Source organism: Idiotropiscis lumnitzeri, chromosome 4 (assembly GCF_059441095.1).
Source record: "Idiotropiscis lumnitzeri isolate Australia: NSW breed Sydney's pygmy pipehorse chromosome 4, RoL_Ilum_1.0, whole genome shotgun sequence".
NCBI classification, from domain to species: domain Eukaryota; kingdom Metazoa; phylum Chordata; class Actinopteri; order Syngnathiformes; family Syngnathidae; genus Idiotropiscis; species Idiotropiscis lumnitzeri.
In genome coordinates, this window is record NC_142394.1 from 68,150 (window position 1) to 96,043 (window position 27,894).

General features: G+C 42.7%; 2 protein-coding genes across 8 annotated transcripts in view; one reads left to right on the forward strand and one right to left on the reverse strand.

Annotated features, from left to right (window-relative positions):
* The window catches only part of LOC148337719 (uncharacterized), a 22,641-nt gene extending 12,840 nt beyond the window's left edge, over positions 1 to 9,801 (forward strand). For 4 of the 6 annotated variants that reach the window (XM_088293098.1, XM_088293094.1, XM_088293097.1 and 1 more), the window contains 2 exons: positions 251 to 6,841; positions 7,017 to 9,801. In XM_088293098.1, coding sequence (XP_088149224.1) covers positions 5,488 to 6,841; positions 7,017 to 8,491 — 2,829 coding nt within the window. In that variant the 5' untranslated portion in view covers positions 251 to 5,487 and the 3' untranslated portion in view covers positions 8,492 to 9,801. The remainder of the gene's footprint in view (positions 1 to 250; positions 6,842 to 7,016) is intronic. The other 2 variants (XM_088293095.1, XM_088293096.1) reach the window with 2 other exon arrangements.
* On the reverse strand, positions 29 to 22,400 carry LOC148337720 (uncharacterized). Of its 2 annotated transcripts, none has more exons than XM_088293105.1 (5): positions 22,309 to 22,400; positions 19,846 to 19,913; positions 5,065 to 5,198; positions 3,545 to 3,686; positions 29 to 3,462 (listed from the first exon to the last, which is right to left on the reverse strand). In XM_088293105.1, exons 4-5 carry the CDS (start codon positions 3,654 to 3,656, stop codon positions 3,110 to 3,112), a joined length of 465 nt encoding a protein of 154 aa, XP_088149231.1. In that variant the 5' UTR covers positions 3,657 to 3,686; positions 5,065 to 5,198; positions 19,846 to 19,913; positions 22,309 to 22,400; the 3' UTR covers positions 29 to 3,109. The 2 variants fall into 2 exon arrangements, with proteins under 2 accessions (XP_088149231.1, XP_088149230.1); XM_088293104.1 differs by having other exon boundaries at positions 4,784 to 5,198.
* Between the last annotated feature and the right edge of the window lie 5,494 nt (positions 22,401 to 27,894).

Genomic DNA, 27,894 nt, shown 5'->3' on the forward strand with positions numbered 1-27,894 from the left:
ATATATATATATATATATGTGTATATAGCCACAATATTTATATCTTATGTGGCCCCATGGAAAAAATAATTGCCCACCCCTGGTCTAAAGTGTAGAGTGATGATAACTTTACCGTGTGTAAATTCCACAGGTTGATTCTGATCCGTCTTGATTTCGATTCTTATATCTTCAATATGTCTTCTACTGACTGGCATGTAATAAAGAGGATTAAAGGCTTTTAACACAATGTCGCCGTGTTTATCTTCGATAGGTATAGTTCTCAAGAGCCGAGCAAAAGCGTCACCCACAGCCTGATGATACACCACGTCTGTATAAACATATAGATGATACATGCCCGCTTTTAGATCCGTGGGGTGATGGGTCGCTGTCCATTGAGGTCCACAGGTAATCCATTCATCGGGTGATGTCCCAAAAATGTAGGCTAATGGTGCATGAAAGCGTATCCTAAAACGACCAATCCCCGACCAAAAAAATCTCCCCTTTAACGGTGAGTATACGACTTTGTTTTCCGAATGAACATTTTTGAGGAGCGCTTCCACATCTTGTCCTATTTTTACAATATTATCGTAGTAACCCGCTGTCAAGGTTAAGGCTTTGATGGTGAATTTGTTTTCCTCAAGGTATCGAGGTGTCAAAGAACCTGGTTTTAGAGGTCCATTTTCCCATGTGTCTACATAGTCAAAAGATGATTGGTCTTCAGGTACGTTGAACCATGTATGAGGATATGATATTTCACTCAGTGACACTTCCCAGTTACCTTCAAGATCGATATGTAGGGTAAGATTCACTCTGTATTCTGCTATCGTATTGTCTATATACACATCAGAACTTGAATTGGAGGGCAAGGTGACGTAAAATCCACCTTCAAGATTAGGATCCATGCTGTCAAATGTCGAGAATTGTTGTACAGCTTCTTATTTATAGATCGACAACTTGTGTGGCCGGTACCCAACTGTCATATTTCGCAGGCCATCCCTTCCAACGTATGAGAAACTGTGTCTGTCCTCCGACGTGCCGACGTTTGATAATCTTCTCAACATAAAAGATTTGATCCTTAGATATCGTGACTTTCTGGAGTTCGTGCGCATAGAAAGTTCCTTCCACGATTTCGCCGTCATTATCTTTAAGCCTATAAACAGGCGGAAAACGAGGTACACACTCCGCTATCGTAAATAGTTCGTCTGTAAAACTCTGTTCATATTTCTTGTCAAAGACACCTCGCACTTTTGATATTCGAACAAGGTCTCCTAATTTAAACTTCATTTTTAAACTATCACTACCTCCAGGGCCTAGGTTGCCGTACAAGTTTTGAAAGACCTGCCAAGTATTCTCTGGAGTGACTTGATTAGGTTTCATTTTTATACTTGTATGATAACTTTCATTGTAACTGTCGATTAAATCTTGTAATACATCGATATAATGACGTGTGTTCTTGGCTGTGAAATACCTCCACATTCTGTTTTTTAAAGTTCGATTAAACCTTTCGACCACCGAGGCTTTCAAATCACTGGCTGTTGCAAAATGATTAATATTGTGTTTTTTCATCAACCTCTGGAATGGCGTGTTGAAGAACTCCTCTGTTTGTAACTTCTGAGGGATGCCGCTAAGGGACAAAACCGACTCAAAGGCTCAAGCAACCTCTGGACCCGTCTTATTCATCAGGACACGAGCGTATGCACGCTTTGAAAACACATCGATGACCGTGAGCAGATATTTAAAACCATCGTTGTAGTCCGCTAGAGCCTGCATATCGCAAAGATCTGCTTGGAATTGATTCATAGGGTTTGAAACAAAAACTCTGTTCCTAGGGAAACGAATTTGTGCTGGTTTGTGCAAGGTGTATGCATCTTGCGATGATAAAAAATCATTGACTTTATGACGCGTCACTTTTTGACCCATTTTTTCCCTCGCAGCTAAATGAAGGCGATCTACACCTCCAAAACTGGCGGGTTGAATGGGATCGTAGTACAGTTTTTTCAACCGTTTAACGCTCATAATGCTTTATGATTTAGTTACAAGCGTCACATTGTTATTTATCTAAACACACAGACACAAAAGCATCTTTTTTAAAACATCAATTTTTTATTGAAAGAAATATCAAATATATGACAGGATTCTCTAAGTCATAAAAAGCCTATAGGTCAAGGTTAAAACAGATGGATTAACATTTGATTCCAACATATCTTCAATTCATGCGCGAGATCCACAGGTTGTTGATGGAGACGGTATCTTATCACATCGTTGAACAGCGTAAGTATGGTGAGTACATGACCTACACTTATCTCATTTTCCCAATTATCCAAAATATTTTGAAACGTGTCGATCAAACCCGACCGACTTAAAAATATGACATGTTGCACAAACGATTCCCAAGGCACCTGAAAAATCGTCAGTGACATGGCACGTACTTTTTGCATAAACAATAACAATTTTTCAATGAAAGGGTCTTTATCATCGGGATTATATGTAATTGTTCTATTTATTATATCTGCCCATCCATAGCTTCTATAACCAAAAATCGATAATTTTCTCAACACATTACCCATTTTTTATTCAAAGTTAATATTTTCTAAAAGATATTCTTCGAAACTATCAAGTTGATTACGGTATATCATACTTTCTCATCCAATGTAAGGCGGTCCGGTAAGTTCTGTACGAGTGTTAACTCCACCATTAAGATCTCTGCAACTCTTTTGACTGTTTCTTTATCCGTTTTTACAGAACACAAATCTAACAAGTAGTGAATACAAGGTAAAAACTTTTTACCGCAAAGGATTGGCATGATGCGATCATATTGCTGTCTTAGATAATAATTACGTCCTAGGTATGTATAGCTATGCAAACAACCCATTTCTTTGTGATACTTTATCAAAAAGCGTCTGATCATGTAAACAATCGCCGCTTTAACAACTATTACGACATCCATATCAACCCACCCCTAAGGAGTATTATCCCATGACATATGTTGTACATCATCCTCGGAAATAGGTGCAGGTCTGGGACCTGGTTTGATGGCGGTTTGAACCTTAGAGGGCTCAATCAAACTGTTTGAGAATTCTTGTTCGGACCAAGTAGGTAGGCGTACCTGCTTGATTTGTGGAGATTCTGCTTAGTCGGACCAACTGGGCAGCTGAACCTCCTTGGTTTGTGAAGATTCTGCCAACGAGGCGGGGGTCATCGGAGGTGTCGACGGCAGAGTCAGTGAAACGGGATGGCTCCACCCTGAATATGCTGGCTCGCCAGTGTTGTACGAGGATACAGCAGGGGTAGGTAAGGTTCCCGTGCCGTCCACCCATAAGGAGTATGATGGCACAGACTGGTTCTCGTCTGTTTTAGTAGAGGTTACAACCTGGTCTACATTTGTAGAGGCGTCAACCTGGTCCATGTTTGCAGTTGTCAGGGTCTCTCCTTCAACAACCATACTCATATCATGGTTGTATGTAGGTTCATCCACATCGCAATCTGCAGTACAAAGATACTTTTATTAAATATTATATCGCTATTGATTATAGAAATATAGTTAAGCATTAGTTGCATCATTTACCTGAAGAGATTTCTGCAATGTTGTTAGAAACCTGATCAGGTGCAGCGATGGGTGACAACCTTCTTGGTGTGATGTCCATGGCCAGGCGGCGTCTTGTTCTGCTCATCTTCATTTTTCACGAGGAGCAAGTCTGGTTCATCAGCTGGAAAGAATTGGTTTGTCTGTCCAGAGCGTGACTTGGGCTTTGTTTATATTGAGACTGGGGGCGGGATATGATAGGAGGGGATGTGCTTATTTTTGACAGAAGCTTGATTCTACGGGTTTGTCTACGTTCACGCACACACCCACAACTTTGAGTTTGTTTGTGTGTTCAACTATAGATAAGAAATACGTGAAAACATGGTTTGGGGAAATCAACCTTCATATTTGACAGAAGCTTGATTCTATGGGTTTGTCTACGTTCACAAACACCAACACAACTTGGAGGTCGTTTGTGTGTTCAACTATAGATAAGAAATACGTGATCATACATGTCGGGGCAAGTTTGCAAAGATGACTTGGGGGTGTCTACAGCCAACTTAAAATACAGACAAGATGATGTTACTCCTTGAAAGTTAAAATAATTGGTAAAACAATACCTTAATGATATCTTAGCGGCTATTTCTTGACATAAACACGTTGTTTTTTAACCTAACTACATAATATTTCTTAGCCGTATGCTGTTTCTTAGCTTTATGCTATTTATTTTATATATATATAATATATTATATTATAATACATAATATAATATCTAATATTTCTTAGCTGTATGAACTACAAACATGGTTGCTGCCTAGCTGCATGCTATTTATTTTTTAAATAATATATTATAATATATAATATTATAATATCTAATATTTCTTTGCTGTATGAACTACAAACATGGAGGGTTGCCTAGCTACATGCTCTTAACCTAGCTGTATGCTATTTTCTTAACCTAACTGTATGCTATTTTCTTAGCTGTATTCTATTTCTTAACCGTATGCTATTTTCTTTGCTGAATGGACTACAAACATGGGGGCTGCTGGAAGTAGGAAGGACGTGACGTACAGGGAAATATGAGGGTGCTAGCGGCAGGAGGCACCACTAAAATAGATGACTATTCCCAGGCTGGAGTTGGCAGCTGCTACACTTGCCGTGAGGGGGGACAGAATGCTGAAGAAGGAGCTACAGATTGCACTTACGGACTCTAATTTCTGGACAGATAGTACGTCTGTACTGAAATATATTCGTAACCAAACCAAGAGATTCCACACGTACGTAGCCAACAGAGTGGCAGTTATTCGTGACCTTTCTCAAGAGAAGCAGTGGCGACATGTAAGCTCGCAAGTCAACCCGGCAGATGATGCTTCACGTGGGCTGCATGTAAATGCATTCCTAAAATCATCAAGGTGGCTATTGGGGCCGGAATTCCTGAAGAAAAGGGACACAGATTGGCCGAAGATCCCAGATGACCTGGGGCAGATCGCCTCAGATGACCAGGAGGTGAAAAATTACATCACTGTGAACATCACACATGTAAAAGGAAAAAATCCAGTAACCAGACTAGTGGAGTATTACTCCTCTTGGGATCGTCTAAAGAGGGCTGTGGCCTGGCTTTTGAAGTTGAAAACACGGCTTCTTGTGCTTGGTGAGAGGAGAAAGGACCTCGCGAGGGCCAATCCATCAGCAAAACCTGCATCAGGTTTGACACAAGAAGAAAATTGTCTGTCAGCAGAAGACATGAAAGAGGCCGAAAAGGCCATTATCCAATTTGAACAGAGACAGCACTTTGGACAAGAACTTGACCTCTTGATGATGGGGAAAACTGTCAAACGAAACAGCCCTATCTGTAAATTGGATCCTATTCGTTCCGGCGCCGCGCGAGTGGCTGCCTGTTTACAGCAGCGTGGCTCACTATTGAGCCTTTTTCGTGTGTTTTTTCCCTTTACCCTTTTTTATTTTATTTTTACCTCACCTCAGCAATGGACATCCAACTTGCGGTGGTTTTACTACTGTTGGGGGCTGTTTTTTGCGCGATCGTGTCCGGAGACGAAACTCGACGCTACGGATCGATCGTGTACACAAGAGATCAGCTGTTAGCACTCCGTGCTAACCCCGCGTGGGCTCCCGGAGCGAGACCCGATATTCCCCGCGAGCTGAGGAGGAAGAGACGGGGATGTCGTGCGGGGGCTAAACGCCAGGCAAGGAGGAGACGATATCACCCCGTCCTCCCGTCCGTTATTATGGGGAATGTTCGATCCCTCCCCAACAAAATGGACGAGCTAACAGCGCTAACCCGGCACGAGAGGATTGTCCGGGAGGCTAGCTTGCTGGTGTTCACGGAGTCGTGGCTAACAGAGCTAACGCCGGACGCCGTCGTGGAATTGGACGGCTTCCAAATACTACGCGCGGACAGGACACTGGAGAGCGGTAAGAGAAAAGGGGGAGGGCTGGCTGTGTTTGTTAATGATAGATGGTGTAACCCTGGGCATATAACTGTTAAGGATCAACTTTGCAGTCGGGACATTGAGATGATAGCTGTTAGCATGCGTCCGGTCTATTTACCGCGAGAGTTCAGTCATGTGATCGCGGTGGCGGCGTACGTGCCTCCCTCTGCTAACGGTGAGACAGCCTGTGATGTACTGAATACAGCTGTGAGCAGGCTACAAACACAGCACCCAAATGCCTTGTTCCTGATCTCTGGTGACTTCAATCATGCTTCTCCTTCCTCCTCTCTGCCTTCATTCACACAATATGTAACATGCCAAACCAGAGACAATAAAATATTGGACCTCTTCTATGCCAACACCAAGGAGGCGTACACGTCACTGCCCCTCCCCCCGCTGGGCAAAGCTGACCACAACTTGGTTGCTCTCCTGCCTGTGTACAAACCTCTCGCCCGAAGGCAGCCAGCTGTGACACGCACAGTTCAGCGATGGTCCGGAGAAGCCGAGGAGGCCTTGAAGGACTGTTTCAACACAACTGTGTGGGAGGTATTCAGCGAAGCTCACGGTGAGGACATTAATGGTCTAACAGACACAGTTACAGACTATATTAACTTCTGCATGGAGAACACCATTCCCACCAGGACTGTAAGATGTTTCTCCAACAACAAACCCTGGATCACACCGGGCATTAAAGCTCTCCTGAAGGAGAAAAAGAGGGCTTTTGTTTCAGGCGACAAGGACGAGCTGAAGAGAGTGCAGCGTCAGCTGAGAAGGAGGATCCGAGAGGGGAAAAAGTCCTACAGGATGCGGATGGAAGAACAACTGCAGCGGAACAATGCCAGGGATGTCTGGAGGGGCCTGAAGACCATCTCAGGCCACGGACAAGCAGGTAAGACCCAGAAGGGGGGGGGGGGGGGGGGCTTCAGTGGGCAAATGAGTTGAACCTATTTTTCAATAGGTTTGATCAAATGTCTGACCCCGCTCAGGCTTCCCTGATGTAGCCCCCACCCACCCCTCCTGCCATTGCGAACAAGACCCTCTCTCGCCCCTCTCTCTCTCCACAGGCTCCAGTTCCCAGCCTCATCAGACAACCACCACTTCCTCCTGCTCAGCCTTGTTCCTCACAACATCTCAGGTGAAGAACCAGCTGAGGAAGATGAAGGCGAGGAAGGCGGCAGGCCCAGATGGGATCAGCTCCCAGCTCCTCAAATCCTGCGCAGACCAGCTGTGTGGAATCGTCCAGCACATGTTCAACCTGAGCTTGAAGCTGGGCAGAGTCCCCCAGCTGTGGAAAACATCCTGCCTGGTTCCGGTTCCAAAGACACCCCATCCGAAGGAGCTCAACAACTTCAGACCAGTGGCGCTGACGTCTCATCTGATGAAGACCCTGGAGAGACTGGTCCTCGTCCATCTGCGCCCCCTGGTCAGCTCCTCAATGGACCCACTCCAGTTTGCATACCAGCCTGGCATCAGTGTGGATGATGCCATCATCTACCTGCTCCACACTTCACTCTTCCACCTGGAGAAGGCGGGGGGCACGGTGAGGATCATGTTCTTTGATTTCTCAAGTGCTTTCAACACCATCCAGCCCGCCTTATTGGGAGACAAGCTGGAGCAGGCGGGAGTGGCCCACCACCTCATCACATGGATTCACAACTACCTCACAAACCAGCCACAGTACGTGAGAACACAGGACTGTGTGTCTGATGTGCTCCTCTGCAGCACGGGAGCGCCGCAGGGAACTGTGCTGGCTCCCTTCCTGTTCACCCTCTACACCTCGGACTACAAATACAATTCCACAACCTGTCACCTGCAGAAGTTCTCTGATGACTCTGCGATTGTCGGCCTCATCACTGACGATGACGATCGGGAGTACAGAGGGGTTACGCAGGGGTTCGTGGACTGGTGTCAGCAGAACCGCCTCCAAATCAACGCTGGGAAATCCAAAGAGCTGGTGGTGGATTTCCGCAAGCGTCGGCACTCTCCACCTGCACCAGTGAATATCCAGGGAACAGACGTTGAGAGGGTCTCAACTTACAAGTACCTGGGTGTTCATCTGAACAATAAACTGGACTGGAGCGACAACACAGACGCTCTCTATAGGAAGGGTCAGAACAGACTCTTCCTACTCAGGCGGCTGAGGTCCTTTGGCGTTCGGGGAACACTCCTCAGGAACTTCTATGACTCGGTGGTTTCATCAGTCATCTTCTATGGAGTGGTCTCCTGGGCAGGAGGCATCTCGGGCCGAGACAAAAAGAGACTGGACAAACTGGTGAGGAGGGCCAGCTCTGTCCTGGGCTGCTCCCTGGACTCAGTGGACTCAGTGGGGGGCAGGAGGATGACAGCAAAACTGTCATCAATGCTGGACAAACCAGCCCACCCATTCAATGACACTCTGAGAACACTTTACAGCTCCTTCAGTGACAGACTTTTACACCCTCGCTGTACCAAAGAGAGATTTCGCCGCTCCTTCCTGCCGACTGCTGTCAGACTTTTTAACAAGAACATTGGGTCAGGCCTACAAACAGGAGGGCATTAGTGCAATTGTGCAGTCCTAGAATGCAATATACACTACTACTTTACTTTCAGCCAAGGGTGTACTTAAACATCGACCAATGATGTATTTTGTTTACCATTACAGTATTCTTATTACAATACTTCTATCACTGTAGTATTTCTACCACTGCAGGATGTTCACTATTACAGTACTTTTATCATTGCAGTACTTTTATAATTACGGTATTTCCTATCATTGCGGTACTTTTACTATTACAATACTTCATCATTGCAGTATTTTTCCATCGTTGCAGTACCTCTACCATTATAGTACTTTTATCATTGCAGTATATTTTATCATTGCAGTACTTTTACCATTACAGTACTTTTATCATTGCAGTATTTTCTATCATTGCAGTACTTTCCTGCCATTTCAGTACTCTCACCATTACAGTACTTTTATCAGTGTAATATCTTTATCATTGCAGTATTTTCAATCATTCAGTAGTTTTTATCATTACAGTGTTTCCCCCTCTGTATAATGGACAGGCATTAGGAGTGTTTCCTTACACTTAGATATGTTTATACTGTGTATATTTGCATGCTTTTTATGAATGTCTGCTGCTAATGTTACACATTAACGGCTACATTACGCCGCCGACTCTGTGTGATCTATATCTTTGCTGCTGTAACACTTCAAATTTCCCCATTGTGGGACTAATAAAGGACATCTTTATCTTTATCTTTATCTTTATCTTTATTGTGGATCATGGTATCCTGAGAGTGGGAGGGCGAATTAGTAAGATGGCAATGCCAGCAGAACAAAAGAACCCAATTATCCTGCCCAAAGGTTCTCACATATCTAAAGTGATCCTGCAAAAGATCCACCAACAGGTTGGACACTCAGGAAGGAGTCACATGATTTCAAAACTACAAGAGAGATTCTGGCTATCTTGTGCCAATTCTTCTGCAAGAAGGATATTAAGAGCTGCGTTTTCTACAGGCGTATGCAAGCCAAGGTGGAGGAGCAGAAAATGTCCGACCTTCCAGAAGACCGCCTCTTACCGGATCTCCCACACTTCACCCATGTGGGTGTTGCTTACTTTGGCCCATTTGACGTGAAGCGAGGACGTTCTCATGTGAAACGATGGGGAGTGATTTTCAGCAGCTTGGTAAGCAGAGCCATCCACTTGGAAGTGGCTAGCCATTTGGACACCAACTCCTGCATCAATGCCTCGCGTCGCTTCATGTGTCAGCGGGGACCAGTGAAGAGCATCCGGACAGACAATGGGACAAACTTTGTCGGGCGCAGAAAGAACTTAAGGAGGCTCTGAAAGGCTTGTGGACCATACAAGAATCCAAAAGGAGCTACAGAAGGACGAGGTTAAATGGACATTCAATCCCCCATTTGGAGCGCACCATGGAGGGATTTGGGAAAGGTTGATCAAGCTTGTCAAGAAGATCCTGTACTCAGTCTTGAAAGAACAAACTCTAGACGACGAGACTCTCCAGACGGCATGATGCGAAGTTGAGGCTATCATGAATGATCAACCAATCACTGCAGTGTCAAGTGATCCAAATGATCTGGAGCCACTCACGCCAAACCATCTTCTACAGCTGAAGGCCCAACCTCTACTGCCAGCAGGACTATTCCAAAAGGGAGACCTCTACACACAGAGAAGATGGAGGCAAGTACAGTATCTTGCGGACCTTTTCTGGAAGAGGTGGATAAGAGAATATGTCCCCCTCATGCAACCAAGAAGCAAGTGGAATCATCCAAAACAAAACCTCAGTCCAGACTATCTAGTTGTCATCGTGGATGAATGGCACAAAGGAATTCATGGCTCATGGGCCGTGTGGTGAAGACGTTTCCTGGATCGAAGGGGCTTGTTCGAAGTGTACTTGTGAGAACCAAGACCAGCACTCTACAGAGACCGGTGGACAAGCTCTGTCTTCTTTTGCCAGCAGTGGACTGCGCTTGAAGCCTTGTCGACAGTCCCTACACATGCATGCACGAGGGCACATATACACATTTTGCATACACCTGGGACTGCCGGAAATATAACACGGGCTGCTGGACACACTTGATACACACAAAGAGCACGAACTGCAAACTTTTGCTTCATGAATTATGGACTATGCTCGTTTATTTAATAAATCATAGACTACGCACGTTCCTTTCATGAACTCTGAACTTCATGGACTAATACTCAAGACGAGTAATGAATTTGATATGGATATTTATGCAGTAAATGACTGTTTTGTGTTGATTCTTTGCAGAGACTATAAATTGTTGGCCCCTTGAATTATTAGTTCGGGTAATTGATTTTATGGCATCACCAATTAGGGGCAGGAATGTTGGGGCCAGAATGAATGTATTATTTGACACCACTGTTGCCTTACTGGGCAGCGCAGTATGGAGGGTGCCCTCTGTAGACGAGGGATGGTGGTGTGGCCTGTGAACCTTTAAGTTTCATGATTATTGCACCTGTGCGGTGAAGTGTGGTACTTGGAAGACAGCGGAACAGTATTTGACCAGCTCACAACTAAAACAAACTATTCTACAGATTAATTTCTTTGTAGTTTGGAATGGAGGATGAGGACAAATAATTTTGAGACAAGCACATGTGACAAACAAATGCACGTTAATCTTGTTTACATTAAATTGACAACTTGGCTCGCCATTCGTTCAATTGTGACTGCGTCTTTAACCCCGCGCAAGTAGCTTATTTTGAGACAACGGAAGGCCACTATAGTGACTTTCCCGCCATTCACATTCTTTCTGGATTTTATTGAAACACAAGCAAGGGGACGCAAGGACCCGAGTTTCAATCCGCAGACACTGGTCACCAGTGATGTTAAAAAAGACAAGTATGTGAAGAATCAAAGTAACATTCGCAGAACAGTGTCAGTGCACAAAACAGATGTTACTGCTTCACCTAAAGAAGGCCCGGACAAACACTGCCCTTTGTGTGACTTGGCAGCAGTCCCTGCAATGTCTCAATGAGGTCCATGTTCCCCGTCCATACACCAAGATGTCACTATCCGAAGCTGAACGCACGGAATTATGCTTGTTTTCAGATGCGTCTATGAAAGCAATATGTGCAGTCTCATACCTCAAAGTTATAGCTCCTGATGGCACGATGGAGGTTGGATTTGTCCTAGGGAAAGCACAACTTGCCCCACAGCCAGAGCTAACTGTTCCTAGGCTTGAACTTTGTGCCGCAGTAATGGCAGTTGAAATGGCAGAAGTGATATGTGATGAGATTGATCACTTGATAGACAAAATCAGTTTCTACACAGATAGCAAAGTTGTCCTTGATTATATCCACAACCAGTCCAGGCGCTTTTACGTGTAAGTAAACAACCGTGTCTGCTGCATCAGAGAGTCAACCACTCCTGAGCAATGGCATTATGTCGCGACCGACCACAATCCTGCTGATCATGGTTCACGATCAGTTCCAGCTGCTGCACTACAAAACACAATATGGTTCATGGGCCCATCCTTCCTTCAGCGTTCTCCCGAGATCCAGTTGGAGCAACAAGGATTTGACTTGCTGGACCCCGACAATGACCCAGAGGTGCGCCCAGAGGTACAGATACTTTGCACAAGCATCACTAAAGTTGCACTGAGTTCAGATTGTTTGGAGCGTTTCTCCACATGGAAGTCACTTAAGAGAGCCGTGTCAAACCTTATTCATATTGCCCGATGCTTCTCTCAGCTTACAACCAACACAAAGTGCTCTGGATGGCACATCTGTAAAACCGCTATCTCCCCTGAATTGTTAGAACAAGCAGAGACTGTAATCATTAGAAATCTACAGCTTGAAACATATGCAGACGAAATGCAATGCATCTCTGAGAAACAGAATCTTTCTAAAAATAGTCCACTCCTGAAGCTGAACCCCCTCATTGGCAAAGATAAGCTATTAAGAGTTGGTGGTCAAATTTCTCGTGCAGAGCTGGGAGTTAAAGAAACAAACCCCATAATTTTGCCAGGCAGACACCACGCACTATCCTCCTAATGCGCCATCACCATGAGAAGGTGAACCATCAAGGCAGGCATTTCACCGAAGGCGCTGTTCGAGAAGGTGGCTTCTGGATCATCGGAGGAAAACGATGTATTGGTAAAGTTATTAGTAAATGTGTGACATGCAAAAGATTGAGAGGGAAATTTGAGGAACAAATAATGAGCGATTTGCCCGCTGACAGACTCAAAATGGAACCCCCTTTCTCCTATGTGGGTGTGGACATGTTTGGCCCATGGGAGGTAACTGCAAGACGAACAAGAGGGGGGCAAGCAAATAGTAAAAGATGGGCAGTACTGTTCACATGTTTATGTACAAGGGCAGTCCATATTGAAGTCGTGGAGGAAATAAGCTCTTCAAGTTTTATCAATGCATTTAGGCGCTTCTTTGCTCTGCGAGGACCCGCAAACCTGTTACGTTCCGATTGCGGCACGAACTTTGTGGGTGCTCACAAGGAAATGACAACAACATCGGAGGAAGAAAAGATACAAAATTATCTGCAATACCAAAGATGCAAGTGGATATTTAACCCACCACATTCGTCCCATATGGGAGGCGCGTGGGAACGGATGATTGGAGTGGCTCGCCGGGTACTTGACAAATGCTCAGGGAGGCTGGTTATGTGCAACTGACTCATGAAATCCTAACTACATTTCTTGCAGAAGTAATGGCCATCATAAATGCATGTCCTTTGTTGCTAGTATCGTCAGACCCAGAAAATCCTCACATCTTTTCACCTGCGATGCTGCTGACACAAAAAACACATGCAGCTCCTCAGATCTGTGTTAACGTTGGTGAGAAGGACATGTTGAAAAGCCATTGGAAACGTGTTCAGTTCCTTGCGGACAACTTTTGGAGCAGGTGGCGTAAGGAATATTTGAGCAGCCTCCAGTCTAGGCAGAAATGGCATCACAAAACAACCAACATTAAGGAAGGAGACGTCATTCTTCTCAAGGATAAACAAACAAGAAGACATGAGTGGCCAAAAAAAAAAGGGCTCAATTATAAATGGTCTTGGTGGATTTTAGTCCGGCCCTCGTGCGTGTGATGTGGTCACGAGGCGGCCAAAAGTTCATCTCACCCTACACAGCGAAATGAGCAACAGCAGAAGTTGCCTCAGAACGCGTCAAAACCGCCACAACCGCCACAACCAACTGTGCTTACTTAGTTGCATTGGACACACTCATGGAGAGCAAAGAAGAAGAATGAGACAAAGAAGAAGGAGACAAAGAAGAGGGGGACGACGGAGCAGTAAGAGAAGAAGAAAAGGAGGCAAAGAAGGAGGAGGACACAAACAAATAGAGAGAACAGAAGGGAACTAAGAACGGTAACCCACTTCGGTTTGATGAAACACGTACCACCGCAAAAAACATCTTTATAGTTCTGTGCTTAACCATATTAACAAATCATATTCCACTTAGCGGCACAGTGGACGACTGGTTAGTACAATGGCCTCACAGGGTAGAGGTTGTGGCTATGTTTCAAACTCCGGGCCTTCCTGTGTGGTTTGCATGTTCTCCCCGTGCCTGCGTGGGTTTCCTATGGGTACTCTGGTTTCCTCCCACATTCCAAAAAAACATGCATGGCAGGTTGATTGGACACTCTAAATTGCCCCTCGGTGTGAGTGTGAGCGTGGATGGTTGTCTGTCTCTGTGCCCTGCGATTGTCTGGCAATCAGTCCTGTACCCTGCCTACTGCCCGAGGATAGCTAGGACAGGCTCCAGGACCCCATGACCCTAGTGAAGAGAAGCGGTACAGATAATGGATGGATGGATATTCCACTCATGTTTTTACCCTTTTATGATCTTTGTTTTCTTTCTTTAATACACCCTTATTTGAACTATTCATCATTTTCAAGACCATGCTTACGTTGCGAAGCAACTGCTTTGTCATTCAAAATGTGCTCTACTTACGATTCAATTTATAAATATATTCTTATAAGGAGAAAGCGTCTTTTTTGCACAGCGGGACAAGACAAATGTAATGTATCATGATTTGCTTTGGACACAATATTACCTATAAACATGACAAGAACCGGGGTGTAGGAATTCCACTATGGATCGTTATTCACTGATGAGGTCGGAGGGCCTCTCCTCCGGTGGCCCAGTCTCAGAATTCCTTACAAATTCCTTTCATTTTTTTTTTTAGCCAACAAAGAGGTCATGCTCGATTTTGTTTTATAATATTCAGCACTTTTTTATGTTATCCGCAAGATTTCTGATTCATCTCTAAACTTCATACTGTAATTGTGCCGAGAAATACTCCCCTCTTTAATGTGATGGTAATCTATGACCTTTCCCACTTTATCAGGGTTCATGCCTCCATACTCTACTTCAAGCATTTTCCCAAACTTTTGATCTTGTCTTGCAAATATCTTTCATTTATTGGCCTGACAATTTTTTTTCTTTCCAACCTCGTTGACAAGATTTCGCTAACACTCTTGCCTTTGAATTGTTACCATCCCTCATTTCCATTTCAACGTGTTGCACTTGTTTGCTTCCTTTCTTCTTGGACTAATCTTCAACTCATTCATTTCTGCATGGCTGTCGTTGACATGAGATGTCAACACTTAAAACTCCTTATGGGTGAAAAAAAATTTGAAAACAAAATACTGCATGACCACCTCTCCCCTTTGACACGTTCCCCACATGTATTTAATGAGCCCAAAAGGAGGATTGAAGGATTGTATTACGATTACTAGCATTATTTTAAACACTTACGGGACATAATTTAGCAGGTTCATATTTACTGGATATGTTCAACATTGATTAAACAAGAAGCATTTATCAAATGAAACTAGAAGTACAGTGCATAGGTATGACTGGCATTGTAGTCATTTCCTGTGTTTACTGATTTATATTATTCGCATATGCTAAATTTATAGTACTTAGTTTAAATGTGTGAAGTTTGTTGACATTTTCAGTAGTGAGACAAACTTGCACACATTCATAGCACTTCATGGACAAATACGACGAAGCACATTCTCCTCGTTGGCTGTAGAGATGCAAACATACCAAATTGGATACTGGCGGTGTCACAGGGACGCTATCGCAAAAACACATTCCGAAAGACATAACAATTTGAGATCAAAGCACACGCACATACACACTGACAAGATTACAGGGGAATGCTGGACGAGAGACGGCCCGCCGGAGAAGGCCAGCTTTGGCGTGCCAGTCCTGGGGACCAGATGGGAATCAACCTTCCAGACGATGACTAACCTGGAGAGAACCTTCCCTTGGACGTGGACCCGTGCCGAGGGAGGGAGCGAGGACGACCGATTCAACCGACATTCCCCTTGACATAAAAAAAACGCATATAAAATCTGAAGCTGGGCTGAAAGATGCACGCTTTTTTTCAACTGTGCTCGCCCGAGTAGTTTCACGTGAGATTTAGAAAAAGCCGCCCAGATATCTGTCTTTGTACTATTTCCTGAACTCCAGAAATCGAAGAAACTAAGTATCAGTTGTTGACTCTTTATTTGACCCTTTTCTTCTTGAGTACTGTCAAAGAAATTAGTCTGTCATATTATCAAGTTTCAAACTATGCTTACAGGTCAATTGAAGTTCAATTGAACATTGTACCTATGTGATTCAGTGTTAACAGAAGTGCCTGCACTTGCAGGAAGACACAAACTAGGTGCACATTCCAGACTGATAAAAAGTAGATGAAATGCCTGGCACCGCAAGGTCAAGTGAAGTCACTCCCTTTTTCAGCAAGAGGAGTACCAGCAGTTTGAGCCAAAAAGATATCTTGTAAAAGAGAAACTGTTTAATAAGCAGGAAGAGCGTGGGCGAGTGTGAGAAAGTCAAAGTTTGAGGTTTCCCATCCTGTATGAGCTGCATGTTCAAATTCCTTTGATGTGAGACAATAAAAATCACGCGGGAGCAGGAACCAACAGCTTCGCCTCTGACGGTTCAAGGGGCTGCTCCTCGCGAGTGACAAAGACGATCTTGGCTGGTTGATTCATTTGTTTAGGCTTGTTTGATAGAAACATCCCTAACAAATACAAAAGAACAAACACGCATTGGAGTAAGTTTGGCTTTTAAAGTTCATTTACTAAATACTTCTCATTTCCTCTGTGACTCTACTCCAACAGACTTACCCCTCAGTTTGAGCCATCGTCGTCAGCAATTCCGACGGTAACATTATGATTTCTTTTCGTGCTTCACTGAAGCTATGTGCTTATAGCACTGTCTCCATTGCGAATATTTTGTACTTTCAACCATTTCTGATAAGTTTTCCTCATCATCTGTACTGCTCGACAAAACAACACAGACTACGATTTTGCCTTTTTGTTTATCAAATGCAGCTACCATAAAGACAGTCCAAAAATCTTATTATGTCGGCCGCATATGTACATACACCCTGACGACGCTAGTTTTGTCTAAAATGCCTGGGCAGAATATTTTGCAACAACCTTTTTGCTGTACGCTTAGCATGACACCCTTTTATTTTTTAAGGAAAAATTGTATAGTTCCCAGATGTCGGAGCAGAATTCATTTTCTGAAGGACTTTTTAGGCCTCACCCTGCGCCCTAAAACAATTGGCCTGGATGTTACTATTTCACACACAACCTTAAGTCACTGTTCGTTTAAAAAAATAATAATGCAAATTAAATCAAACAAACGTAGCCATGGCACGGTGTGACACATCAACCTATTTTGCATATCTGTGGCCCGCAGAATGCATTGTGTGGTTAATTTAATTAATTAATGACATATGTATGAGGTTCGATGTGTGTCAAAATATGTCGCCACATCTACTGTGCATGTGACATGTGTCATTTAACTTTGTTGTTAAACAATGGCGTTGTTTGACGATGATGTAAGTGTCGTAAGATGTCATTGTAAGTTTCCAGTCCTCCAGCCACATGTGACACAGAACATGGCTAAGTCACATGAACTGACTTTTCCATGGGGTTCCATTTGTGCCGAAATTGTTGTCACACCTACTGTCTCTGTATATGTTGTCATGACATATCATTTGGGGAAGTGTTGTGATGATAAGTGTCGTTAGATGTCGAAGCAAGTGTCATGTAAGTGTCATTGATCGATGTCGATGTGTCATTGTTAGATGTTAATGTACGTGTTGATGTAAGTGTCGTTTTTATGTCGATTTAAGTTTCCAGTCCTCTAGCCACGTGACACCATGCATGTCTAAGTCACGTGGTCTCACTTTTCACCACAAAACATGATACAAAGTATGCAAATTAGTAAGCGTAGTAAAGGTTAACAGACTAGGACTTTGTAGTATTTACTGCAAAGATAAAAAAACAAAAAAATTAAAGTAAAAATTAATTTTCTGAACGGTCAATACACCCCTCGCAGTTGAAGCCAGAAGGCAGCTGTCTTACCTTGCCACAGTTTTTGCCAACTGCTGTTATTAATTCAATAAAAACACAATTCTAAGTGCGCAGGTCAGGTTAAGATATCTGTATGCAGTGAAGAGAGCTTCTCAAAGAATCGGCTTCACTAGTTGAATCGACCATTCAGGGTATTTTACCGCAGTGTCGTGAATTGTGCCCGCCAAATTTAATTTTGTTTCATTCTCCATGGCGAATCACGGCTCATCTGTTTTCTGAAGCTGTGCCACGATTGGTTGTTATCTGAGCCCTGAGCAAGTGTGATGTAATTTTCAGTCGACAAAATGGTCGCCCCCTGAGATGTGTAAAAACAGGTGGATTTTACTGCATAACTCATGGTCCACAAACACAATATTAATTGGAATGCCAAGTTTTGGCTATTGGGTCTGGACAAAACAAATTCTTGTGAAGAAATTTTGGGGTTGCAAGGACAAGCAAGACTTGATGGTATATGATATGAAGATTTTATTTTCTGATAAGATCGCTTTTTCATTTGTTTTATTATAATTACTTGAATTGTATTAATTTTCATTTTGTTTGGAATACGACGTTTTTGTTATGTGCAATTCGTTTATATAGAATGTGTGCTCAGTCTGACAGAGGTATTTTCCATGTTTTGAAAATAAGTCTTTTTTTTAAATTAAGAAACGGGGGCAAAAGGTTTGCAAAAATTAGACTGCTCTTTTCTTAAATGCATCAACCTGTTTACTGTAAATCTTAGAAACAGGTAGTTGGGAACAAAACAAATAATAAAATCTATGTTTATAGGACTCCTATAAAGCTGTAGCTGTTTGATGCTCTTTTGAGGGTGTGATGTATTGTATTGTAGTGTATTTTTATAGCCACTATTATGAACATTTTAGGAATTCTCTTTAAGTAACTATGAGGGGATTGGAGATTAAAGATGTGACCAGTTTTTGTGTTGAAATTCCAATGTAAACGAGATACTGCCCTGGGGGACAAAAGGCTTGACCAGTATTTATGTAAAGAGCACTCAAGGGGATAGTAGCAGACTGGATGGCATCAGAAGGCCAATTCAAAGAGCAACCATATCTGCTCTCACCTTAGGGGGCTTCTGGGGCAAAGTTGAAGACTAGTAGAATGATAATACATATGCAACAAGGTAAAATTAGATATTCATGTCCTGTGTGGCCATTCCCTATAAGAAGGGAAGGCCGGAGAGAGGGGACACCTTTCCCTTTTTGGGGAGACTTCTTTTGACATCAGAATGTGACGAGAATAAAATCTCTTTCTAACAAAATGGCTATGTCAGAGAAGTTTTTTCCATCACCAATTCTGCCATGCTCTGCGACCTGTCTGGAGGGAAGCTGAGTCAGACCCACACATCAACAACAAAATATACCACAGTATAGAAGATCGCAACTCATTCTTATTTCTCATGATGAATATTTATCCATCCATCCATTATGTGTATCACTTTTCCTCACAAGGGTTGCGAGGGGTGCTGGAGCCTATACCAGTTATCTTCAGGCAGTAGGCGGGGGACACTCTGAACTGGTTGCCAGCCAATTGCAGGGCACACAGAGACAAACAACCATCCGCGCTCACACTCATACCTAGGGGCAATTTAAAGTGTTCAATCGACCTGCCATGCATGTTTTTGGAATGTGGGAGGAAGCCAGAGTCCCCGGAGGAAACCCACGCAGGCACGGGGAGAGCATGCAAACTCCAAACAGGAAGGCCGGATCAAACCCACGCCCGCTGCTGTCTCTCACTGTGGCCATCGTGCTAACCAGTCGGGCTACCATGCCGCCTGATGAATATTTATTCATTGACTCCAATTGTGACCCCCTGCACTGGAAAAATAAAACACATTTGATTTGCTCATCCATCAATTATACACACAGACATACACGAGAGGATATGTGAACATTGTGGAATTGCCGGAATTTCTGCATAAACTGGTCATAAAATATGACCTAATGAACACAAAGCATTCACAGTGCAAGTTGAAAAGTTTTATTTCTCATGATAAATATTTACTCATTGCAGAATTCATGGACAAATCATGAAGAAAAAACAGGTCCCGAAGTCCATGGTGACCCCCTGCACTGGAAAAATAAATCACATTTTATTTGCTCATCCATCAATTATACACACAGACACATACACGAGAGGATATGTTAACATTGTGGAATTGCCTGAATTTGTGCATAAACTGGTTATAAAATATGACCGAATGAACACAGGGCATTCACAGTGCAAGTTGAAAAGTATGTGAACAGTCTCATTTCCAATTACTACATACCCAAAAGTGCTCCCAAAACATCAATGAATAAGAATTGTTGACTTGCATGAAGCTGGTAAGGGCAAATAAAGTCTCTCTATAAAAGCATTTACCGTATTTTCGCAGTCATAAGGCGCACTTAAAAGTCCCAAATCTTCCCCTAAACTAACACAGCGCCTTGTAAGGCGACTGCGCTCATTATATGGACAAAGTATCACTCGCGAACATTGGGCTGTTCGGAGTGAATGTTAGCACACCCTGCTGAACAAAGTGTGAGTCATCTATGCTTCAAAGTGACCATGACTATACATTATGTGACTATGGTGTTTGGGTGATGGTGTGGGAGAAAGCTGGACAAAAGGGCAGCTGTCCAGAATGTTGTAGTCTGTCTTATCATTTATATTATTGCAAGCAAGAAACGTCCCAGGTTTAGACAACAGACAAAAAGCCCAAAGCATAACAGCACATCTCTCTAAACAGCCATGCAAATCTCTCTAAACAGCCATGTGATTTGGCTGAGTCTGAGTGGCTCCCAGAAGGCATTGCTCTAATGGCTCCCAAGAAGCCATTGCTATATCATTTTGTTATTTTTATTTCTTTTTGGTATATTGATGGCATGAGAGATACATGTTTTGTGTTAATCTTATTTCTTTGTTTCATTGTTTGCTTGTATGCTGATTTTTTTTATTTTTTTTGAAACCGTGACTCTAAGGAGTGTGGTGACCAGTGAAGTCCCTCCCCTGACGTAGTCTTGTAGACTATTGCCATGATACCTATTATTGGTTAGAGTCATTGTTAATGATAGTGATTGTCAATGGTATCATGGCAACTGTCTTTGAAATGTGGCGATTGCTTATGGTATTGAGGCAAAGTGAATTGCCATGGGCTGAGTCAGCGCGAGCTATTGCTATGCTAAAAGCAGCTGAGCTAGCGCCTTGTAAGGCGGCGCGCCCAGTGTGTGCTTCAAAGACAGAAATAGCACCCTCAACAGGTGTTGCGCCCTTTGAGGCAGCGCGTCCTATGACTGCGAAAATACGGTATGTTGATCTGTCCATTGTAAGACTGACGATCATAAATAGCTAAAGTCTGACTTATAAAGATGACCGCAAGAACAGTACAAAATGTTCAAAGAGGACAAGAAGAATCCAAGGGTGTTGGTGAAAGACCCCCAAAAAATCTCAATACCTTTGCCCTGGATAGACCAACTCTTTCAGCACAGACTAGATTAGATACTGTAACATAAGTGACTAGAGAGACAACTGTTGAGTAGTTGAGTTTTAGTGGAATAAATACTAAGATTTGAACTCAATGAAAATGTTTTAATAATTGTAATTTCAATCTCACTCAAAATAATCATGATTATTATGTTTTCCATAATTGTCCAGTCCAAATGTGCGGTTAGCTCGCTAGCTTGGCCCACAAACCAAATGTTCATGTTCTTTGGATGCTACTATTTACAGACTATGGATCTCTTATCAAAGAGTGCATAGGATTCGAACTAAAAGTGGACGTATGCACAAAAGCTGAAAATAGCATATGGAAAAAAATTGGACCTATCAAACGCTGCATACGTACACACCCCTGACGATGAATATTTTCCTTGAGAAGTCACTGAACTTGGGAACCCACATGCCCCGCCTTCCACATGCCCAAAGGTCAATATAATAGCAGTAAATTTAAATAAATGAGCCACAATTGGCCAATGCTTTGTAAAAGGGAAATCAGCGCTGTGGGAAAAAAGAAGACAATAAAGTACTGTTGGTCAGTTAAGTTGGCGGCGTACAAAAAAGAAAAATACGACAGGGAGGACAGATAGCGTAAAACAAAGTGGTCAGACTTGAAAGGAGGTGCCACATCCCACAAGTAACACAAAAAATTGCGACGTTGCGACTGCGACCCATTGAGTGTTACTGTTCCTCTAGTGAGGGAAACAAATCGGGAATGCAAATGTACCCCTCGGAAAAAAGTATTCCGTTTATGTAATTCATGTACATTGGTTGCCCATGATTAAAATGTGATAAACTGGCATATATTATAGTGAAACATGATAATAAGTGCTGGCTCCTGAGTTGGTGGCCAGAAACTCAATTTATACTAGGTTCCTTTACACAACTGAAATTTAGAGTGTGTTTAAGTGCAAAAAAAAAAAATGGATCTATCAAGTGTGCGACTGCTTGTCGTATCCACACCAGTAAGTAATGTTTCTTGATAAACCCCACCTGCTCGAAATTGCCACGCTCGCTCATGTCTAGCCTTGTTTGCATTGAGCAACGCCTCCAATTGCCCATTTGTTCTGTAATATCAGCAAGCCCTTTGAGAAATAGAAAAGTCAAGTAAAATTAAATGCATTTATAAAGCCTTTAATCACAGAAAAGTGTCAAATGGCTTCACATGCCCAAAGTCGACAAATATTTATGATAAAAACAGGGCAAAGAAGTATGTACGCGACCAACGTTGAGGTACTTGGCTTTAACGTTTCAGTTATGCCAGTGTCTATATTTGTTACTGTATGCCATGTACATAAAAAGTCCCCAACTAGATCATGTACATTGGTTGCACATGATTAAAATAAGACAATCTGACCTTTACCACTCTTCTCTTTGAAAATATGTCATTTTAATCATGTGCAACCATCCACTCATTATTTGTACCGCTTGTCCTCACTAAGGTCACGGGGGCACTGGAGCCTATCCCAGTTGGCATTGGGCAATAGGCGGGGGACACCCTGAACTGGTTGCCAGACAATCGCAGGGCACACATCGACAAACAACCATCCAGACTCACATTCATACTGAGGAGAAATTTAGAGTGTCCAATCAACCTGCCATGCATGTTTTGGAATGTGGGGGGAAACCGGAGTACCCGGAGGAAACCCACGCAGGTACGGCGAGAGCATGCAAACTCCACACATGAAGGCCGGAGCCGGAATCAAACTCACGACATCTGCATTGTGAGGCCATCGTGCTAACCAGTCGTCCACCGTGCCGCCCCATGTGCAACCAATAATATACACAAATTAGGTAAATTGAAGACTTTTTTCAGTTCAGCAATATTTGCATTGCCAATTGTAGACGCCAAATAGGGGTCAAATGTGTGTGTGTATTACTTTTGTTGAGCACTGTGTGGCGCTCTGACTGATTATATAAAAGGGAAGAGGAAGAAGGTATGCCCAGGTACGGACTTGAAGGGCATACAGGTTTTTGACCGCTTGGGCGGAGCGTGTGCAACTTTATGGTGTTTTAGATTGATTTTAATATTGACGATTGATAAATAAACCTAACCTTTTAACAAGATACTCATGGACTCTTTAGTGAATAACATCGCAAAGCAATCACAGGTAACAAAGCCGCCAGCGCGTCAAGCCAAGCCAATCTAAGCAAACAGACAGTCAATACCTCACTAGCCTACTAGTATACTGGCTAGTACACTGTCAAAAACCTGTATGCCCTTTAAGTCCGTACCTGGGCATACCTTCTTCCTCTTCCCTTTTATATAATCAGTCAGAGCGCCACACAGTGCTCAACAAAAGTAATACACACACACATTTGACCCCTATTTGGCGTCTACACCAATGATTTGTGTGAGTGCACACTCGCACCACCCTCTCTAACAGTAGCAGCAAAACTGTCGATGGTTCTCAACATTTTCAGCCAGATGACATCATCTTTGTTTACATATTGAAAATGGGTCAATAAAGAAGAACAATTGAAGTGGTGGTTCAAATCAGAAAAACACAAGAGGCTGCATCCACTCATTCTCTCCAACTTCTTTTTCATTACTTTACATGCATAATGTACACAAATACACACATGGACAAAATTGTTGGTACTAAGATGTTCCGATAAGAGTTTTATGCCACAGATTACAAAAACAATGATTCATGATCGAGATTGTCCGTTACCAATTCTCATCACATGGATTAACTGTACATTGTTTGAGCTACTCACAAATGAGTACTTTAATAATCGATTAATCCATCAATTAATTAGATTGATAAAACAGATTAAAAAAAAAACATTCTATCTAAATTTCCATCCCTTAAAAAGGACATTATAGCAAATTGAGAATGAAAACTGCACAATTAAACAATTTGGGAAAATAATCAAATTGCTATTTTTTCCCCTAAAATTGCGATTGTGATAGGCAATTATTTTATCCAGATGCCTTTTATTTCAGTGTATTTTATAACAAACAAATAATCTTTATCACAATAAGTAATATAAGATCTAACATACATTATACAACATTTAGATAAAGGCAAATGAATGCTTAATCTACCACAATTCCAGGTGTAAATTTACTAAATATGTTCAGTAAGAGCATTCGCACAACATAAATCTGCCAAGCGGAGATTAAAACAATAATGCAAACAAATCTGTGGCTTTTACCACTTCAAACATATCCACTGTTGCAATTTTCATGAAACATGATGTGTAAACAAGTGGTTTGCACTTATGTACCTTATTTACGCGACCATAGGGTGCACTTTAAAGTCCCAAATATTCCACATAACAGACGAGGTGCCCTGTAATGCCTTGAGTGTAAACTGAAAGCCACAGACCTGTACACATGTCCTATGGCAGAGGTATTCAATTAAAAGAGAGGTCCACAACGGAAATTTCTTCTAATTAAAAGGTCTGAAACAAAGTCCAACTTCCCTTAATGTCTAGCCTATGTTCACATTTTTATATAATTTCAATATTTAGTCATTTTCAACAGAGCACACTTATATACTAAATATTTAGCAATGTTCCCATTGAGTTAACATCTTTTACCTTTTTTTTCTTAAATCAAAGAGTTATCAGCCTATTTGGTGATGCCTGTCCTATGGTGTCCAGTTACGGGCCTGTTGTTTAGAGTTAATTTTAAGATAAATGTTTCACTTTAACTCGCCCCGCCCCAGCCTATCTCTCTGAGCTCCTCCACCCCTAAGCGGATCAAATGCTGGAGGTGTGGATGATGAGGCGAAGCCATATGGACTAAGATCGCTGTCAAAAAGGCAAATGCATAATTCAACGATCCGTATCAGCAAATGTAAGATTCATACCCGTAAATATTTCTCTGTGATTACGAATCAGAGTTGTGAGGGTTTTCATTTTTTTTTTTTTTTGTGAGTACAAATCAAAATTGTGAGGGCGAAATGTTATCCGAGTACAACTCACGTTTCTACGACTATGAATCTTCACTACGCATGAATTGCCAGCTGAGGATATGAATCTCGTTGTGAGAGGACGAATCTGCACAACATGCAAATTGGGATGACGTCACACAGGTCGCAGACAGGCCCAACTGAAGCCAGTCGAGCGGCGATTTCGCTACCCACGCATGCGCAAAGAAGAAAGCAAAATGTACATCAGTGATTCGGCCCGTTGCAAGTTGCAACAGCTCAGGTAGAGCATCTTCGCAGTAGGTAAAGTGAACTACGTGTATATCCAATTTATTAATTATAATTTATTTCATAATATTGCTCTTAAAAATTAGCTTCGGACTCACAGGCGTACGGCTATAGATTGCTATCGAATGATGCGTTTTTGCTGTCAGCGTTGTTACGTACGTGGCTGTTTCACGTCGACGAAAATGTTCTGTATTGTATGGATACCGTGAATCACTCGCTAAATTAATCACTCCGTTTTTGATTATTTAAAGTAGTCCCACAGAACACAAAAAAGGACATTGTAGGGCTTAATGCAAAAGACAAAGATGTAAAACATGTCTTGTAGCTATTTCACAGTGTTATTTTGTTATACTGCGAGCTTGTTTAAACTGAAATGTAGTGAAACAATTGAGGAATGACGTTTATCAACATTTAATATTTTAGTAATTGAGTGTCATTGTCCTATCATGTTTTTTTGGGGGGCGTTGTGGTACGAATATTACGTATTTGGGGTGTATGGGGTGTTTCAGTAGAGTGGCACCTTAGTTAGTAGACTGTCGTGCTCTGTAGTTTCAACCTACAGTGTAGTTTACTAACCCTGGTCTCTGCCGGGCACTCAACTCTCACCTGTGGCTCCAAGTAGCTGTAGCATGCGCAGCGGCCACACCCCGGCAAACCGCTTCGACAGGCGGGCTAAACCAGGTGAGGGGCCAAGAACCTCCGCTCTTGGTGGACTCGGGCTATGTCTGGCCCAGCATGTGAAGTCTGGATTACGGCGGAGTGGGCGGATAAACTACATTTAAGTGAAACGGACACAAAGGCGTCTTCACAGCAGCGCATTGTGGAATGCACAGAGAGCACAGTGAGACACTTAGAACACTGATGGTCATCCACTGCATCCAACTCCATCCCCGGCCGTCCTGACCATGTCTTGCTGCTGGATATGGATGGTGCTTGGACGAGAGAGTGAGGTCGACGAGCTGCACAACTCCTCCTCACTTAAATCAAAGTGTTTGTGCAATTCATCTTTCATCCTCGGATGAAAAGATGGTCCTCGTCGAATCGACGGACGAACGAAATTTATAATTACAGTATAGTGTGTTGCGCACAATAACAGTTAATTATGACTCTGTCCCATGGAACAAACCTGCGATAATAGTGTATTCCAAGAAATGGTATGAAATGTCACTGTTTTATATGCTTCAGATTATAGTGTGTCAGTACACGGTGAATTTACGCAATTTTATTTTGGCAAGTGGTTGCATGAAATAAAACCCTCTGAATCCAAATATATTTTAAGTAGACTGCATCTACTTCAAATTAAAATCATAAGGATCCAGATACATGTCGAAGGAGATGTATAGTACACTTAAAATGTATCAGGAATCCAGATGCTTTGATTTCATACAACCACTTGCCAAAAATAAAGTTGAATAAGTCTACACAATTTTTCCAGTGTTGTTCATTCTGCAGCAGTAATGTGAGTTATTCACAGTGAGCCATTTTCAATACACACTTCACTACACAATACTTGTCTAACCAACAATTCTCATTTTCTTCTGCAGTTGCTACATTTTCTGAGAAAATCAGTCCGGCTGAAGCAATATTGTAAACCACCCCCAAAGTTATCTGCAACATAATCTACATACCCCATTATGTGTTCTCCCAAAAATATTTTATTAGCTCTCCTGTAAATGTTAGGGATGTAACATTTGGCTCATTTTTTTTCTAATTGCTGCCTTGTCTCTGTGCGCTGTGTGAGGTGCTGCAGCCATCCACAAACATAATCCACTATTATGTTTGGCACAAGCGTGTCAAATTGGGCGACCACAAACAAATTTGTTGCTCGTCGACTACTGATAGTTGCAATTAGTCGACTATTCAGATCCGTTATTATGGGGAATGTTTCCGTTATTATGGGGAATGTTCGATCCCTCCCCAACAAAATGGACGAGCTAACAGCGCTAACCCGGCACGAGAGGATTGTCCGGGAGGCTAGCTTGCTGGTGTTCACGGAGTCGTGGCTAACAGAGCTAACGCCGGACGCCGTCGTGGAATTGGACGGCTTCCAAATACTACGCGCGGACAGGACACTGGAGAGCGGTAAGAGAAAAGGGGGGAGGGCTGGCTGTGTTTGTTAATGATAGATGGTGTAACCCTGGGCACATAACTGTTAAGGATCAACTTTGCAGTCGGGACATTGAGCTGATAGCTGTTAGCATGCGTCCGGTCTATTTACCGCGAGAGTTCAGTCATGTGATCGCGGTGGCGGCGTACGTGCCACCCTCTGCTAACGGTGAGACAGCCTGTGATGTACTGAATGCAGCTGTGAGCAGGCTACAAACACAGCACCCAAATGTCTTGTTCCTTATCTCTGGTGACTTCAATCATGCTTCTCCTTCCTCCTCTCTGCCTTCATTCACACAATATG

What these genes read in the sequence shown, in the direction of transcription:
- LOC148337720 (XM_088293105.1), bottom strand. Translation starts at nt 3,656, where the DNA reads ATGAAGATGAGCAGAACAAGACGCCGCCTGGCCATGGACATCACACCA. An exon ending in CATTGCAGAAATCTCTTCAG is followed by an intron (nt 3,463 to 3,544) that starts GTAAATGATGCA and finishes TTTGTACTGCAG; the next exon opens with ATTGCGATGTGGATGAACCT.